We start from the raw sequence: 14663 nt of genomic DNA on the forward strand, positions 1-14663 counted from the left end.
GACTTGGCAAGTTTAAAAACAACTTGAACAACCAGTAAAAATATAGTTTGACTAAAAAACATTTAAAGAATATTGAGACAATAACATATTAGATCGACACGAATTAACACGAGTTAACCTACCAAATCAACAACTAGACAAATTATAAAGCTCAATTTCTTATCAATTCAATGGTAAATGATGAAATCGGAACAAGTGATTAAAAAAGGGATACAAAGAAATGACATGAGTTAACCTTTCAAACTCAGGATAACTACATAAAAGGTAAATCAAAACAAATAATGAAACCCAATTCCCAATCAATTAAATTTTGAGGTTGAAAAAAAATCAATTAAAAATTGACACAAATAAAACAATTTAAATCAATCCGAGCTAACTTGCCAAACCTATGATTCTAATCATAAGATCAGGGTAATCTCATAAAAAGTAAACAAAAAAATGACCCAAGTCAACATGGTTTAACCCGTGACACCCGCAACCCTAATCATGATATTAAAACAACCCTACAAAAAAGCAAATCGAGACAAATAACGAAGCTTAATCCCTACAAACCCATTACAAAATAATGAAATTGGAATAAATTCAATCTAAATAAACGACACAATAAAATGACTCGAGTTTAATCGGTTAACTTGAAAAACTCATGACGGGTTATAAGATTAGGATAACCTTGTAGAAAGTAAACTTAAATAAATTATAAAGCCTAATTCCCAATTAACTTGATATTGAAAGATGAAATTAAAAAAAAAAATTGAATTAATTGGGTTAACTCACCAAACCTACAACATGAATCATAATATTGAGATAATCATGTTAACAAAAAAACCCACAACAAGTTATAAGATTTAATTTTCAATAATTAAATATTTTTTAAAAATAAAATAAAAAAATTATTACAATAAATAATATTTTGCTAGGGATACACATGAAAAAACACCACTTTTCTTATTTTTTTTTAAAGGTTAATGTTAATTTTAATGATTCGTCAAATTTTCAGTTTGTATTTAAAATTTTCTCAAAATCCTAACGGCGTCAGGAAATATTTTTATATTAAAATTAATTTTTGATCCGAATCCGCTGAGCAAGCACCGTAATTAGTTACTCTGTTTGTGTTATAAATTAGTAGATTTCACCAACCGAAAGGTCTTTTTCCTTTGTTACCATAACCTCCTCCGCTTGCCCCAATTGAATATTAAAATAGTTTTCTTATTTAGTAGCCACTAAAAATTGAAGATATAAAAAAACAAACGTTTCACAAAAACACTCTCTCTCAAATCATTCAATCTTCCTCTCCGTCGATTCTCTCTATCAAAAGCAAACAACCAAACCTCTCCTGAATCAAAACGACCGAACAGCAGGACGCAAAACGACAGCAATAATATGGTCGAAACCAGACGCAGCTCCTCCTCCTCCAAACGCTCCCTTCCTCCCTCTTCCCCTCCTCCTCCCTCTTCCAAAAGATGCAAAGTACTCCCTCTCTTCATCTACATATTAGATTTTTTTTCACTGTGATACGTTTTGATTTTTTGATTTTTTTTATAGGCTGCTGCGGCTGCTGCTGCATTAGAGGTGTCATCATCGACAAGCGATACACCGCCCCCGGCGCTTCCCTTAGAAAGTACAAGTCCGGAAAAGGAATCCGGGTCTCCACCTGAATTAGATCCGCCCGAGGAGGAGAAATCCGCTGATGTCCAAGCTGAGGACTCGATGTCTCTAGGTGCGATCTTCTTTCTATTCTATTTTTGCTGTTGAAAAAAAAAAGTTCTTTTTCTGATTTTGTATGAGATTACAGCTGGAGAGAAATCCAAGGCTGCGGTACTGCCGAATAAGTCAAAGAAACGAGTACCAAAATCAGTAAAATCTAGTGCCAAAGCTGCATGGGGCCAATTGTTGTCGCAATGTTCACAGGTGAGTCGATGGTGTGCTTGATTGATTATGAAAAGATGATGAATTTTAATTTTGTCCAGGGATGCTGTACTGCCATGTTCCATGCTTTTTAATTGGAGTTTTGTTTTCACAATTCTGGGCTATTAGCTCCCCACTGGGTCTGCATGTTGCCAATATTTGTTTAGTTCATCCGCCTTGGTTTTATACACAGCTATGTTATTCCATGATCTTTAAGATCTTTATCATTTGTATTGTTATTCGACTTTTTCTGCACTTAGTATTATGTTTACGGTTCATGTCTAGAGAGCTTATCAGGAGGAAGGTTGTTTTAGACATGAGATGGTATCACTCTACGAGTTTCTTCCTGCGTTGTTGACACAAATTCAGACTTCTTGCTTGGCAATTATTTTTTTTCTGAAACCTTTCAGACCATTATTGCCAGGCGACTCACTAATAAACCTTTGTTTTCGTATGTTTTCAGTCTTTGGATTTTTGAGGGTAGTAATTGTGAATCTAGTTGAGATGATTAAGAGTTCTTTAAATCATTGTGAAATTAAAAACAAAAAAATCTTTCTTTATGTGAGTTAGGGCTTCTTTCGCGGTTGCATGCATTTTGTGCAGGCTATGAGTGTGCATATTGATGAAGACTTCTTTATATCACTATGAAATTAAGAACGAAAAAACTTTCTTTATGTGAGCCAGTGACTTCTTTCACGGTTGCATGCATTTTACAAGTGCGTGTATTGATTTAGACATATACCATTAATGTCACATTTTAAGTTACCTGGGATTGTGTCTCACAGGGTATTTAAGTGCTCTACATAAAGGTCTAGTTCATTTCTAGATATGTGGTTACCTGGAAAAAATTGTGGGGAAATTTGATTGGATCTTTTTCTTGTGAGGTTCCAAGTGCTGTCTAGTGAGGGTCTCAAATTGTCTATTTATTGTCAGTTTGTTACTTGGGAAAAATCTTGTAAAATTTATTTCAAGAGGGGAGGGAATGGAATTTCAGGGTTTCTTTGCTCATTTTGTTTTGTGGTTCATATCTCTGTTTAATAAGGCTAGTTGTATATTCTTGTTACATTGAGATCATTTACTTTATCATATCCAGGTCATTCCGTTGCTTTTCAAGTCTGTAAGCAGCTGTTGAAACAAAAATTCTTGTGATTAATATGTTTTTTTCTTAATTCCCCTATGCAAGGATTGTTGATTTGGTTTTGAAAAATGAATGGAAGTTGAGAAGATTTTATATTAGCCTGTAATGTTTTTTCTCGTTTTGTTAATGTCATGAATTTTTTTCAATTGGGAAAATGGGATTATTTATTTTATTTTTTAGAAATTGATGCCTGGTTCTTTTTTTTCATTCTCCAAGTTATGACAGCAACTGGAAAACTAGTGCTGAATTTTGTTTACCTCTTCTGTCTTAAAGGCAGAATTCTGAAGATTGATCTGGATGTTTTACCATATTTTTTGGAATTGAACAAGTGATTGTTTGTGATGGTTTTAACCGTTTATTCATTCCAGAATCCTCACAAGCTGATGAATAGCACTCTTTTCTCTGTTGGTCAAAGTCGTCAATGCAATTTATGGCTTAATGATCCATCCGTCAGTACTGTTTTATGCAAACTGAAGCACATAGAGGTAGTACTCTTTGCACAATCTAATGTCTGTAATGTTTTTACTTCTTAATTAACAAAAAATAAATGCATCAAAGTAAGACACTGCATCATTTTCCATTATTATGTATGCAACCCTGTTCTCCTCTTTGGTAATCTGTTTACAATCACCCTGCAGCGTGGAGGTGCATCTGTTGTCTTATTGGAAATCACTGGGGGGAAAGGAGCAGTCCAAGTAAATGGCAAACTTTATCAGAAGAATGAAAGTTTAGTATTAAACGGAGGTGATGAAGTGATTTTCACTACCTCTGGCAAACATGCATATGTATCCTTTTTCTTTGCTTTGCCTTTGGCAAAATAATGTGGCTTTATCATCATCATCATCATCATCATCATTTTCTTGTTTGTATTACTATTCTGTCTCTGTGAAAGCATAGCAGGAAAATTCCTTTTCCTATCTAGATTTTTGTGTGTTTGCATTGTATCATTTGACTAAAATGTCCATCAGTTCCTCTAAGGATCACTGAATTCCTTAATGGGAATTCTAGATTTTTCAGCAGCTAACAAGCAATAACTTAGGCACTCCAGGTATGCCTTCCGTGAGCATCTTAGAAGCCCAGAGTGCTCCTATAAAAGGGATTGATATTGAGGCAAGGCCTAGAGATCCCTCAGATTATGCAGGCGCTTCAATATTGGCTTCCTTGTCACATCTTCTTCCACCTGCTGCCAAAACTGGTGAGGATACGCAGCAAAATACAGACTTCTCCATCTTGCCCTCTGGTTGTGAAGCATCTGAAGATTGTATTCCAGATGTTGAAATGAAGGACGGCACAAGCAATAATGATACTGCTGATGTCTCCCCTAGGGAGAAAGCTGCTGTTCCTTCTTCTAACGCTGCCAGTGAAATTGCTAATGTTGATAGCATGGGATCGGGTGCTTGTACGGATGCGGTTATTGGAAGGATTCCAAATTCAACTTATGAATTAAAGCCACTGTTGCGGATGCTTGCAGGTTCATCTTCTGAACTTGATAAAATATTTGATGAGAGGGAAAGGAGAGAAATCCTCAAGGATCTTGATCCCCCACCAGTTCTGATGTCCACTAGACGGCAATTGTTCAAGGATAGTTTACAAAAAGGAATTCTAAATCCTGAAGAGATTGAAGTTTCATTTGACAGTTTCCCATATTATCTAAGGTGCATATTCTCATTTGTTAAGTAGTTGAATAAAATACTTATCTCATTGAATATTTTATTCTCAGCTATGAACCAGTTCAGCATGGAAATTATTCACGCTCTGCATGCTTGTGTGTCCCTTACGACTTAAAACACAAGGAGTAAGGACTGAACCGTGTACTAACAAATCTAAAAATGGTTAGATATGACCGTTGCTTGGTGGGATATAACCTCTTCTCAGATTTGTGAAAAGGATGTGCTAATTTAAGAAAATCAAACCTTTTTAGATTATAAAAGGCAGTACTAGCACTTGTATCAAATTCACCCTTTCAATTCAAGTATACTCTGGTTCACTACTGAACAATGGAATTGGAAAAAGGCAATGAATTGAGTTGAATTCCACAGAAGTCACTATTCTAATCAAGCTCTTCATAACTGATACACCATTTGTTTTGTTATCTTATTTCTTCTTGTGCTGGACCAAATTGATATACTTATTGTAAATTGATCCCAAGTGTTTTGGAGGTTGGTATTTTTACTGACAATGAGCTCTCTTACAGTGATACAACTAAGAAAGTTTTGATAAGTGCTGCATTCATCCATTTGAAGTGCGGTAACAAAGTTGCAAAGTTTGCTTGCGATCTCCCTACTGTGTCCCCACGCATGTTACTATCTGGTCCTGCAGGTATTCCCCCCTGTATTTGTTTTATGATTTATTTCCGTGCCTCATTTTGTATATTCATCGTTACTGGCTCCTATTCTTGTGAAATTTTGTTGTAGGTTCAGAAATATATCAGGAGACTCTGACAAAGGCACTTGCCAAAGATGTTGGTGCTAGACTACTAATTGTGGATTCACTTCAACTGCCTGGTGTAAGCTTTTTGGATATCTTCAGAATCTATATTTTTGTTCTTTGTTCTTTGTATGTGAGCATGCTTTACCATACCTTAAGGCATGTCTCACACAAATTTCCATCCATATTAGGACATGCTGCTTTTTTGGAGCACCAAGTAAGCATTTTTTAGGTGACTAATTTCTTCTCACACTGCGCTCTAATAAATTCAGGTATCAATACCCAAAGATGCTGATTCTTCTAGAGAAAGTTCAAAATCTGAAAGAGTCTCTGTGTTTGCCAAAAGAGCCGTGCAGGCGGCATTACAATCTAAGAAACCTACTTCTAGTGTTGAGGCCGACATAACTGGTTGCTCCACATTCAGCTCTCATGCTCGGCCAAAGCAGGAAACTTCTACTGCATCATCCAAAAACTACACTTTTAAAACAGGCATATTTGCTTATATAACAGCAGTTTTTTTGAGATAATTGTCTTTTAGTTCTGGTTTCATAGACTACCTTAAGAGTTAATACCTAAATTGCTAGCTGAGCTTACGGTTTGTTAAATTGCAGGTGACAGAGTGAAGTTTGTGGGCGCCTCTTTAGCATCTGCAATCTCTTCTTTGCAGCCTCCTTTGAAGTATTTTTCTTTCTTTTTTCTTAAAGTGTTTTGTTAGGTTCCTTCCAATTTATTGGCTGTAGCTCTCCCAAGTACACGGGGTTTTAATTTGTCTTGAATTCAAGCTTCTTGGTTATGTCATAAGTGCCTTGGGCTGAATTTCAAAATTGCATAGCTTCCTGGATACCATACTCAACCAGGTGCTTAGTTTTTGTGAAAGTATTCCTTTCTGTTTTGATTGGAACCTTTTCTCTCTCGATAGGGGACCGACAATTGGTTTACGAGGCAAGGTGGTCCTTGCTTTTGAAGGAAATGACTCCTCTAAAATTGGAGTTAGATTTGATAGATCCATCCCAGAAGGCAATGATCTGGGTGGTCGTTGTGAAGAGGATCATGGTTTCTATTGTACTGGTGCTTTTCTTGAACCATCTAGACTCTTTCACTGATTTATTAGATAATTAGATGGTGGTACTTGCTTGCCACAATCCATAATCCAATATCACTAATGCCTTATTTACTCTGCAGCTAATTCACTTCGTTTGGATATTTCTGGGGGAGAAGATGTTGACAGGCTTGCTATTAATGAGCTCTTTGAGGTCCTTGCTGCTTTCACTGAGTGATGTTGGTTGGTGCTTTCTTCCTTTTCTTCTTCTCATATAAGGCTCTGAGCTGAATGTTCTCATGTTCATAGGTTGCTTTAAATGAAAGTAAAAATGGCCCCCTGATCTTGTTTGTGAAAGACTTGGAAAAGTCAGTGGTGGGAAATCAAGATGCATACTCTTCCTTAAAGAGTAAGCTTGAAAGTTTACCAGAGAAAGTTGTCGTGGTTGGCTCCCATACCCAGATTGACAATCGTAAGGAGAAGGTAAGCAGGTTGCAGATATTCTGGTAACTGTATTTTTATCTTTGCTATTTTGACACTGAAGTTTTTCAATACCCTGACAATTTCATACATTTTCTCTGACTTCTGATCTTACAGTCCCATGCTGGTGGTCTTCTATTTACAAAGTTTGGAGGCAACCACACTGCATTACTAGATCTTGCTTTCCCGGTATGCAAAGCATTGCCATAATGATTATGGATGTATTTTTTTCTTTCTATTCCATATTGATCTTCTCAAATTCATGATTGTACAGAGAGTAACTTCTATTTATATGTTTCTGCATTTCTGATTGATGGCTGATCTGCTCCCCCCCCCCCCGGTAGTGCATGTGTGTGTACATTTGTGCGTATAGAGATAGAATCAACTACATAACCATTCTCTTCTCATGATAGTCGCGTTTGTTTACTTGGATACCTGTTAATTTGTATCAACAATTTTGAGATAAAGGTTTTGTTGTCATTGTATGTGATGAGGTATATTTAAACAGATATAGCTTGGGCATATTTAATCATATTATTATCCAGGCTTGTGCTAGGCAAATCTATATGCTGCAAATTTTACAATTATGCTTCCAATGATTTTATGGGTAAAAAATGATGTAAATTTGAACTATTCTCCTATCATTTATTCATTGCCTCCTTTTTTTGGCTTGCTCTATGGATTAATACTGTCAGGTGCACATGTGAGTGATAGCTATCACTATCCCATATTGAAAGGGAATGAGAAAAGTGAGGTGCTTAAATATAAGATGGACCCATAACCAAATAATTTAGGCTTTTGGGTTAAACTGGTGTCCAAACTTGTGTGTAAGCCTTCACACTTGCAAGCCCATGTATAGGCCTAAGTGACTCTCCAATGCAGATCTCCTCAACAAATACAAGTACATTCTGGCGTTATGTTTCTTGATAGTTCGATGGTTTTGGCAGTGGGTAGGTTTGTACAAGAAACCTCCCTTTTTGTAGAGATAGGCGTGAACAATTAGGTTATGCCTTGGCTGAGATTTAGGAATTAGATTGGGCTGAAAAGACTTAATAGGTGATGATGATGACCGAATCTTGCTGATTTCTGGAAGAATTCATTTGAATGCAGAATAAAAGGAGTGTTCCCTATTGGACCTAAATAATGGTAACAAATTGCCCAGCAAAAATGTATAAACGTTTTCTATTCCAACAATTAGATCTGAACTCCTGGTAAACTCAGTATTTATTATTTGACTTAAAATCATAAAAGATTAAGAAGACTAATTTAGCTAGTAGCTTTCAACATCATATATTAAATCTGGTCAATAGGTTCCATGATCAGCATTTGTGTAAAAAAATTGATTTCTTTCCTTTAAGTATTCCTAGAAATCGGCATGTGATAAGCTATAAGACATGAAAACTTTAAAATAAGATGTCATACTGGCAAGAAAATAATTCAATGCCAGTCTCCTACATGTGATGAAACTATAACATGAAACGCCTTCATTCTCTAGTTTGACTATTGTTGTTTGCACACTTATGCTACAAAGCTTACAGTTATGAAGTAAAAATCATTTTATCTCAGGAACTTATAGAAACATTTCCAAATATTTTGAAATGAATTCAGATTGATCTTGTACATAATGCAGAATCCAACTCCAGGAGGAACCTTATAACGAGGCAAATCCTTGTGTTTCACTAGCCCATTTGAAGACATCTAAATTAAAAGGAACTGATTCTGTTATTCTGTGTGAATTTCTGTTATTTTAGAATCATGTAGTAGGATAGGCTGAGGATCATGCGAGTCCATTAATTAACTACTGAGAAATGCTATAGCATTAGGATTATCGACGATTGAGAAACTCTACAACATTAGGATCTTTAACCTGAGTTATTTTCCTGTTATTATTTCTCAGTGCATGGATTACTCTCCTTAGTAGCCTGGCTATGGATGCAATTTTTCTTTAATTCTTTGTAGTATAAAATCTGTTATGCATGATTCTCTTGACACCTAATGCATCTTTTCACCTGGTATAAAGCTTAACTACTACCCATGACATAACCAGACCAAGAGTGCAGTGGTGAGGTGATTACAGATTTGATTGCTTGGCACAGCTCTTATATAGACAATCTTGTTTGCTCTTACTTGTACCCTTTCTCACTGTAAAACTTTAAAGTTTTTGTACGTTACCTCTTATGTGAAAGTGGAGTTCATTGATTATAATCATACACAATGGATTTTTATCGGACTATGATGCTATTTGGACTTGATTCATTTTACTACTATCCAGAATTTCAAAAGCTTCCATACTGGTTGTTTTGGGTCATTTACACTAATTTTACATCACTGAAGAATAATAATGATGCAAGTATTGCCTCTCATTCAGGATAGCTTTGGTAGACTGAGTGATAGGAGCAAAGAAACACCCAAGGCAATGAAGCAGCTCTCACGGCTGTTCCCAAACAAAGTGACAGTACAGTTGCCTCAGGTATTGTTCTTGCATTCAGTTCATAATCTAGATAAGCTTTTTTATTCTCCATCCCTTGCATGCCTTAGCCTATATTTTTGAGCATCCTGGCAGGATGAAGCTTTGCTTGTGGACTGGAAACAGCAGCTGGAACGTGATATTGAAACTCTGAAAGTGCAGGCCAACATTGCTAGCGTTCGTTCAGTGAGTGTTATTTCTTCTGTATCCTGACCTGTTACTTCCAGTTTCATCTTGATTTTCCTACTTTCTACATGGCAGTTGCTTGTCTTGAAATGACTTCCTCTAGTGTATGCGTGGTAGCCAACCTTTATGCAGTTGAAGTTGCTTATAATGATGAGTAGCATTGCTCTCGCCCATGGCATCAAAACACAGATGCTTCCATGCTGAAAATCAAACATTGTTCTTGTTTCGTTGTCTGATACTGTTGCAGTTTTACTGCTTTTGATGTGCCCCTGCATATAGTCAAATGATGATTCATTTCATACTTGTGTGTGGCTTCCAAACACTCAGATTCCTCCTAGCTTAGAAAAATTTTCTAGTTAGGTCCTCACATGCTGTTGTGGACTCTCTGCTTTAGATTTGCCTATGAAGAACCATTTTTTTGCCGAGTTGCACATGTTTTCCACATTAGATGTTATTCCAATCCTATCTATATGGATCCGTTTGAAGATTTCAACTTAAGCCTTTGCTTTGTATCTTACATTTCCCCCCTGTTATGTTGTTTTAAAGCTTTTTGGTTTTCTAAATTTAGAAATTAGAAACTATAATGTTGTTTCTGACTTGTGTTATTTGCATATTTACATTCCACGTGATGCATGCAGGTTCTTAGCCGAGTTGGTTTGTGTTGCCCTGACCTAGAAACCGTATGTGTTAAAGATCAGGCCCTTGCGACTGAAAGTAAGAGTTGTTGACTCAAGTCTTGCATTTCTTCTTGTCTTCTCTATTTTTATTTATTTTTTGATATTTACTTTAAACTGCAATATTTCAATGGTGCTATTATTTTGCTTAAATAGGTGTGGAGAAAATGGTGGGATGGGCTTTGAGTCACCACTTCATGCAATGTTCTGAAGCCTCCGTCAAAGATTCCAAACTTCTTATATCTTCTGAAAGGTTATTTTTTTCTCCATATTTTTTTCCATCATTAACTACGAAATGCCACTCATATCGTGTGTTAATATTTTCTTTCATGTATATGCTGCAGTGTCATGTATGGATTAAGCATTCTTCAGGGCATACAAAATGAAAACAAGAGCTTGAAGAATTCACTAAAGGTAAAGTTGATGGCCATATCTATTCAGATGATACTTATCTAACATTTGTTTTCATTACATATTAAATTAATATAAAAGATCTTTCAGGATGTGGTCACTGAGAATGAATTTGAGAAGAAACTTCTAGCAGATGTTATTCCTCCTAGTGACATTGGAGTTACCTTTGACGACATTGGAGCCTTAGAAAATGTGAAGGATACCTTGAAGGAACTGGTTATGCTTCCTCTGCAAAGACCTGAATTGTTTTGCAAAGGACAGCTGACTAAGGTTAATTGCAAAATACAGTCTTTTTTTCCTGCTACATGTATGTGTGTTTCTGTCTTTACAAGATGGTATTCCTTTTACAGCCTTGTAAGGGAATATTGCTTTTTGGGCCTCCTGGTACTGGGAAAACAATGCTCGCAAAGGCTGTTGCGACTGAGGCTGGTGCAAACTTTATAAATATATCTATGTCGAGCATTACTTCGAAGGTACTGATGTGTACATGGTGCACTATTTGTTATTCTGGGAGCTTTCACTTGAGCATTGCGAGTGTTTATTGAAATGTTTGCATCAATATTTATTGCAGTGGTTTGGAGAAGGCGAAAAGTATGTCAAGGCAGTGTTCTCTTTAGCTAGTAAAATTTCTCCCAGTGTTGTTTTTGTTGATGAGGTTTGTGCATTACATCTCCTGGTCGCTCTGATATTGTGATAGTTGATTTTCAAACCCCTACCCCCTGCTTGTCCATGGCCATTGCTGGCAGGCTGATAGATTGGATTCACATTTTTTTCTTCATTTTATCCCTGTTTTTGGTTCCTTTTTTTCTCCTGTTGTATTCAGCAATGTTAAAAGCTAAATTTCCTAATAGGCGTATAGAATTTCTATCAAATAATACAAAAGCAGTTGCTGGTCATACAACTGAAACATAATAATTAATTTGGAATGATGTTAATGGAATAATTGAATCAACATATATGAACAGTATAGATTTTTTAAGATAACCTTTTGTTACAAGGCCTGCGACCAGCATTTTTTAAGAAAGATGTGTTTCTTTTGCCCTTATTAGACTGTTGCCCACCATTTCTCTCTCTCTCTCTGTTTAGTAGTCTTATAAAGTTCCCAACTTCTCAAACATGTCTTTCCAGATATTTAAGGAAATAAGTGTGAACTCACAACAAAAGGCAATTAACAAAATGCATAAGAGGCTATATTGCATACCATCACTGTCATCACGGTAATTATAGCAACAACAACTGCATTCGAGTCTGTTTGAAATAGATGTTCGCCTCACTTGGCCTATGTTTGTTAGGTGGATAGCATGTTGGGAAGACGTGAAAATCCAGGGGAACATGAGGCTATGCGTAAGATGAAGAATGAGTTCATGGTGAATTGGGATGGTCTGCGTACAAAAGACAAAGAACGAGTGTTGGTACTTGCTGCCACAAACAGGCCCTTTGACCTTGATGAGGCTGTTATTAGGAGGCTTCCCCGGAGGTACTCTATCTCATGTTTTTCTTACCCTTTTCTTTAAACTGGCAGAGCAGCAACATCATTGACTTCCTTCTACAAATGGTTGGCAGATTAATGGTTAACTTGCCGGATGCACCGAATAGAGAAAAAATTCTGAGGGTTATCTTGGCCAAAGAGGATTTGGCACCTGATGTTGATTTAGAAGCTGTTGCAAATATGACCGATGGTTATTCTGGAAGCGATCTAAAGGTTGTTTTACTCTTTACATGGCATTTGATTTTTCCCATGTTATTTTCCTCTAATCCTCCCTCTCTCTCTCTTCAGAATCTATGTGTTACTGCTGCTCATTGTCCTATAAGAGAAATATTAGAGAAGGAAAAGAAGGTTTGTTGGACACTGCTACTAGTTTAATGCAATTTTTTTTTTTGTTTTGTATTATAGAAGATGTCTAATTGAAACCCTATATCTAGTTCTTTAAGTGCATGTGTGTAGATTCTGACTATTGTTACTGGTTTTGGATGTGTATTCCATGAAATGTTCCATGCTTAGAAGTCATTTTAGTTCACACTGTTGTGATACAAGTTTTGCTCATAATTACTTGCCTGCTTCTTCCTGTTAAGTTGTTAGTGAGCCAAGAAGACTACATTCTTGGACTCAGGGAGCGGCTACCAGTTATGAAAGTGCCATGTGGTTTATGTTTGTAGATACATTCTTGGAACTTTAGCGTGGCTGCTCCAAATTTGACATGGAAGTACCAGGTCCTAGTATGTAATGTGAAGACTTGTCACATTGCCAGTAAACATTTTAGTTAACCATCTACTGCATTTAGGGTTTTCTTTGAAATTCAAATATAGTTGCTTGTTGACTTATAAGCTCAAGATGTCCTGATTCAACTTTTGGACCTATTTAAATCATTTTTATTTGGTTGTGCTGATGCTTTTAGACAAATTTTGGGAGGAAACTTAGCGTGATAAAATTCTAAACTACTGGCTTGCTTGCCTTTTCAAATCCTATACATGGTGATTTGACTTTCGCACATGATTTTGTTCACTTATTGGCTATGCATTGACTTTTGGGGGGCGCAAATTTCAGGAAAGAACTCTGGCATTGGCTGAGAATAGTCCTTTACCCATATTGTACAGCAGTGCTGACATCCGCCCTCTCAAGATGGAGGATTTTAGATATGCACATGAACAGGTATGATAATTTAGAACTTGTACATTAATTGTTTGGGGTGTGGACTGAGTAGGATATTATACTCATTTCAATGTAGCTTTGTTAATTTCACAACTTGGCTCGGATATGTTCCTTTGGATGTCTGGTCTAGTTTCTCAGTGTGGACAATAGTTTGGTCAAGTCTTCGCTTGGTTGGGAGGTTTTTCTTTTAAGGTTGCATTTAGATCGATGTTAAGGGGTGAGTGAAACATTAAATGAGGTTTGGTAGACGTGTAAAAATTGCAAGATGGTGTGGCCCAATAAATGTTAAATTAAAATTTGAATTAATGACTAAAAATTCTAGTAAATAATGTGTCAACCATAGTAATGCGTCATAACTTTGAGGAAGAGAGAGCATAATGGGTTATATCACTTAACCCCTTTTGCATAATTTTGTTAATTTATATTCTGATGTTTTAGTCTGGTTGAACACCAGTCAGTCCCTGTACTTTTAAAATCCCCGCAAACCTAGACAACTTTAGCATTGTCATTTGATCATGTCTAATATTCCGCTGGTTGGTTTTAATTTATTCATGGAGGGCGGAGAAAGTCATGAACCTCAGGTCATACTTGATACTTTAATTGCAGGTGTGCGCAAGTGTGTCATCAGAGTCCACAAACATGAACGAACTTCTCCAATGGAATGATCTTTATGGAGAAGGTGGATCTAGAAAGAAGAAATCGCTCAGCTATTTCATGTAGAGATCCTATCTTTATGTATAGGCATTTCTTGTTTAATTTGTTCTTGAGTCGCCTGATTCACCCAAAAGGCGGGGACCTGTATTTTTTGGAAATTCCGTTGCAGGGTCCCCCCCCCCCCCTGTACCATAGAGTAGGTTTTAATTTATTCACCGCGTTTAGGACTTTTACCAATATTTATTTGCTGGTTACTTGGCCACAGCTGCTTTTTTTTCTCTTAATTCAATTTTCCCCGTCTTGTTAGCATGTAAATACTAGTTTTGATCAATGAATAAAGCAGTTTTTACCTGTCGCCTCTCGTATCTTAATATCAATTGTGATATATCTAAATTTAAACGATCAGGATCATGAGAAGATTCCCCCGTGTTTTTTTATCACACAGAAGAGGTTTAAGTTTAAAAACCTTTTGAAGGAGGAGAGATGTTAATGTCAGGGATACCTTTCATTTTGAAGAAAGGAGAGGTATTCGAACGAAAGAGAAATTAGGTCATGTTACTTGTTCTTACACATCATCATGAGAATTTCCTCTAGGCAAATTTTTTATTTTTTAAAAATTTATGTTTTATATT

At 36.3% G+C, this 14663-nt stretch overlaps 1 protein-coding gene across 1 annotated transcript; it reads left to right on the plus strand.

The window, feature by feature from the left end:
* The first annotated feature begins 1231 nt into the window (after positions 1-1231).
* LOC133682722 (uncharacterized) lies at positions 1232-14383 on the plus strand. Its single transcript, XM_062106216.1, has 27 exons — positions 1232-1467; positions 1543-1717; positions 1793-1908; positions 3412-3528; positions 3682-3828; positions 4052-4698; positions 5238-5362; positions 5458-5549; positions 5743-5959; positions 6082-6148; positions 6390-6538; positions 6653-6723; positions 6819-6992; positions 7107-7178; positions 9358-9459; positions 9553-9642; positions 10281-10356; positions 10473-10569; positions 10661-10730; positions 10818-10997; positions 11078-11200; positions 11299-11382; positions 12020-12204; positions 12291-12429; positions 12505-12564; positions 13273-13377; positions 13984-14383. Exons 1-27 carry the CDS (start codon positions 1381-1383, stop codon positions 14095-14097), a joined length of 3681 nt encoding a protein of 1226 aa, XP_061962200.1. The 5' UTR covers positions 1232-1380; the 3' UTR covers positions 14098-14383.
* Positions 14384-14663: the final 280 nt, after the last annotated feature.

This window comes from Populus nigra, chromosome 2 (assembly GCF_951802175.1).
Source record: "Populus nigra chromosome 2, ddPopNigr1.1, whole genome shotgun sequence".
NCBI lineage: Eukaryota > Viridiplantae > Streptophyta > Magnoliopsida > Malpighiales > Salicaceae > Populus > Populus nigra.

Coding starts and splice junctions, on each gene's coding strand:
- LOC133682722 (XM_062106216.1), top strand. CDS start 1,381: ATGGTCGAAACCAGACGCAGCTCCTCCTCCTCCAAACGCTCCCTTCCT. Junction 4,699..5,237: donor AGTTTCCCATATTATCTAAG/GTGCATATTCTC, acceptor GCTCTCTTACAG/TGATACAACTAAGAAAGTTT. Junction 5,363..5,457: donor GTTACTATCTGGTCCTGCAG/GTATTCCCCCCT, acceptor ATTTTGTTGTAG/GTTCAGAAATATATCAGGAG.